Consider the following 3,478-nt stretch of genomic DNA (forward strand, 5'->3'; position numbering starts at 1 on the left):
AAAATAGTTTCGCTTAGGGGACTCAACATAGTATCACCGTAGGGACTCAACACAATCTCGCCTGGGGGACTCAAAACAATCTCGCTTGAGGGACCCAATATAGCCTCGTAAGGAGAACTCAACATAGCTTCATTAGAGTAACTCAACATGTCTCGAAATGCATGACCAACTCTCTCTTATGAATGGGGGTAAACACCTCGATTAGGCTTCTCAGAAGGTGCAAAGGTAAAAGGTTAAAACACTTTGACCATTATAAACCCTCGTGCTTAAGGGACTGAGTAATGGGATAATTGAGAAAGGCTTTGAGGCAAGGGTAGGAGGTGTACACACTATCCTTCTGGAACCTCCCCTATTCCAACTCAAGTGCACTGCCTCCATTTTAAACGCCTTTTGACCGGATCTTTCACCCAACTTCCATTTCCTAGTCCATAACGTGCATTTGTGAGTATAACGTGTAATAAGTCAACAAATAGTGCTCAGGAAGTCGTGGAGTATAACCTTTTCTCCTGGATTTATATATGTTAACCATGCACTCCCACGAGGAATGTGGGCAGATAGGAGAATTGGTTCACTCAAGGTCCTTGAGGGGATACAAATATAATGGCATCATGATAACAAAGGGATATCAAACACGTTGAGAAAACCACGTTACAGAGCTTCTTACCATTCCCGTGTAAGTTAGTTTTAACCCCCAACAAACCCTAAGACTCTGACAACACTAATCCATTTAAGATTGTTACACTCATTGTACTTTTATCCGGTACACAAACCTACAACTAATTTTCATTACAATCTATATCAAACATACCAATTCCATAGACGTGTGTAGATTGAAAAAAAGCCTTAAGCGTAAATAAAATTGAATAATTATAAGAAATTCATTTAAAGAGAGCAAAACTATGCTGACACATGATTCATATTATTGGGAAAAAATCATTTAAAAGAGATATAATCTAATGGAAATAGTCACTCATCCTTGAGGAATTCATAGACATGACAACAAAGCGAAATATTAAACTTACAAAGATGACAAATAATTCCGGAATTAAAAACTTACATTGATGAGAGATAATTCTGAATTAAAAACCTACTTTTTTTTTCCTCCTCCCTTATTCCCAAATATGCATTTTTCCCATAAAAATTTGGAACCTCGCTACCAAAATAGAGGAAGTTTGTTTCACTCAACTAATCCATAATTTTCTGACTCACTTTTTCCTCCCATTTGATCACTAAACTTGAAAGTGCCATCCTAGAAGAACCATCTTCACTCAAAGCAGCAACAGCCCCATCTCTCACCTCTTCAATTCTTCTTCTTAATTTCAAACCTTCACTTTCACCATCCATTATAATCTTTATAACTCTTACAACTTCCTCTCCTTTTATTATCCCATCTTGTTCATCAATTCTTGGCCTAACAGCCACTTTAAAAACATCAGTGAGTGTTGCTGCATTCATTCTCTGCTCAGCAAAAAGTGGCCATGCAATCATAGGCACACCATAAACCAAACCCTCTAAACATGAACTCCATCCACAATGACTCAAAAAACCACCAGTTGAATCATGGCTTAGAATTTCAACTTGTGGAGCCCATGATGGAACCACCAAGCCTCGATCTTTACTCCTTTCCAAGAAACCCAATGGCAAATAATTTAATGGGTCATCATCAAAATCAGAATTAGAGTTAGAATTACCTTTTTGTGATGATCCACTAAAATAAGCAGAACATGAAAGCTTATTTGGAACCCTAATAACCCACAGAAAATTACAACCACTTAATTCTAATCCAAAAGCTATCTCATTGATTTGTTCAATAGTGAGTGTTCCACCACTTCCAAATGAGATAAACAAAACTGATTTTGAAGGCTTCTTGTTCAACCATTGAATACACTCTAACTCATTTTCTCTACTTTTTGACTCTCTTTGAATGATAGGTCCAACAGGGTAAACAGGTACAAAATCTTGCGAAGATTTTACTGCATCAGGTTCCAAATCCGTGAAGCTATTGATGATGACACCATCAACTAAAGAGAATCTTTGACATAAAAGAAGAAAACCTTTGTATGTTTCACTTGATCTTTCGAAAAGAAGCGGGTCGGGAAAATCTTTTACCTTAAAAGAAACATTAGAATCTGGAACGTCAAATGTTTGTGTTGTGTCGATGAACTCGGAGGAAACAGTTTCATCTAGTTTTGGAAAACTAAGACAGAATTGAAGTGCTACAACTGATGAAACTGCGAAAAAATATGTCATGAGATTGAACTTTTTAGCTATATGAATTACATCACTTGAAAAAACATCAAAAACCAAAGCAACAAGGTTGTTTTTTGATTTTGGAGAAGTTAAGATTGTACTAACTGCTTGGTCCAAATAAGGTAGAGAGTGTTTAACAGTTAGTTTCATTTGTGTTGCTATGTGAATATTGGGAGGAAGATCTTGAATGTTGATTTGAGGAAGGAATGTGAAATCAATGTTTGGTGGAAGAGAGTTTAAGATGGAGATGGTTGAAGGTGTGGGAGAACCAAGTGTTGGAATGAGGAAGGTTACATGGAAGTTTTTGTGATGAAGAACAAGTAGTTTTGCAAACTCTATAAGTGGGATTAAGTGGCTTATTCCGGGACAAGGAATCATGGCTATGCATACTTTTTGGTTCATGATTCTAAAATTTGATAAAATGAACAAGAAGAGTTTGTGATGAACTTTATTTGAGCTTCTTATGAAAATGATGTTTATAAATTTCAATCATTAAAAAGAAGACTTCCCATCAGAACCAAACATAGCTACATATTCTTAATTGAAAAGAAAAATAAAACTTAGCAATGCATGTGATTGGGTATATATGGAAAGTGGGTTGTGTAGCAATGCACGTGATTGTTAACCAACCATTCATTTTTTGGTTTGGTTTGTTGAACTTATTTCATTTGGAGTCTCACTTATTTGAAAAATTTGGTTCTTAAGAAATATTTAATGATATTAAAAAATATTAAATATATGTTTAGTTCTTTAAAGTATTTCAAAAAAATTTATGTTGACTTGATATGATTCTTAGGGCAAAGATAAATTTCATAATCTATAAATGAGCATTTTTTGGATGACAAGAAGGGTTCTATCCGTCCTAGAAATGATGGTTCCTTTCTAAAACGATAGTTTAGTTTTGATTTTTTTTATATTTAAAATATGGGATGTGGATGAATTCACTCTAGTTTATCTTTAAAATCGGGACATTAAGATAATTAAACGAGAGAGAATTATTAGTAAACAAATTATGTCTCTAATATTATAAAGTCTAAAGGAAGGGATTGTAGATCTATGTGCTCGTCGGTACTGCATTTTATGATACCTTGATCCTTTGAGGTATCAGAATGCTTTTGATCATGACACTGATGTTCGATGGAATCATGTTGGGTAATAGGTTGCTTGATAGTGTTGATTGTAAGACCTCAATTTTGACTTTAAGATCTCTCATGGTATCTCACCATTT

At 35.0% G+C, this 3,478-nt stretch overlaps 1 protein-coding gene across 1 annotated transcript; it reads right to left on the reverse strand.

The window, feature by feature from the left end:
- Positions 1-956: 956 nt before the first annotated feature.
- Positions 957-2,778, reverse strand: LOC127076757 (hydroquinone glucosyltransferase). The gene has a single exon (XM_051018529.1). It carries the CDS (start codon positions 2,650-2,652, stop codon positions 1,186-1,188), a length of 1,467 nt encoding a protein of 488 aa, XP_050874486.1. The 5' UTR covers positions 2,653-2,778; the 3' UTR covers positions 957-1,185.
- Positions 2,779-3,478: the final 700 nt, after the last annotated feature.

Source organism: Lathyrus oleraceus, chromosome 4 (assembly GCF_024323335.1).
Source record: "Lathyrus oleraceus cultivar Zhongwan6 chromosome 4, CAAS_Psat_ZW6_1.0, whole genome shotgun sequence".
Classification (NCBI taxonomy): Eukaryota; Viridiplantae; Streptophyta; class Magnoliopsida; order Fabales; family Fabaceae; genus Lathyrus; species Lathyrus oleraceus.

Bases quoted from the DNA above. Each gene is read 5' to 3' on its own strand.
- LOC127076757 (XM_051018529.1), bottom strand. From the start codon at position 2,652: ATGAACCAAAAAGTATGCATAGCCATGATTCCTTGTCCCGGAATAAGC.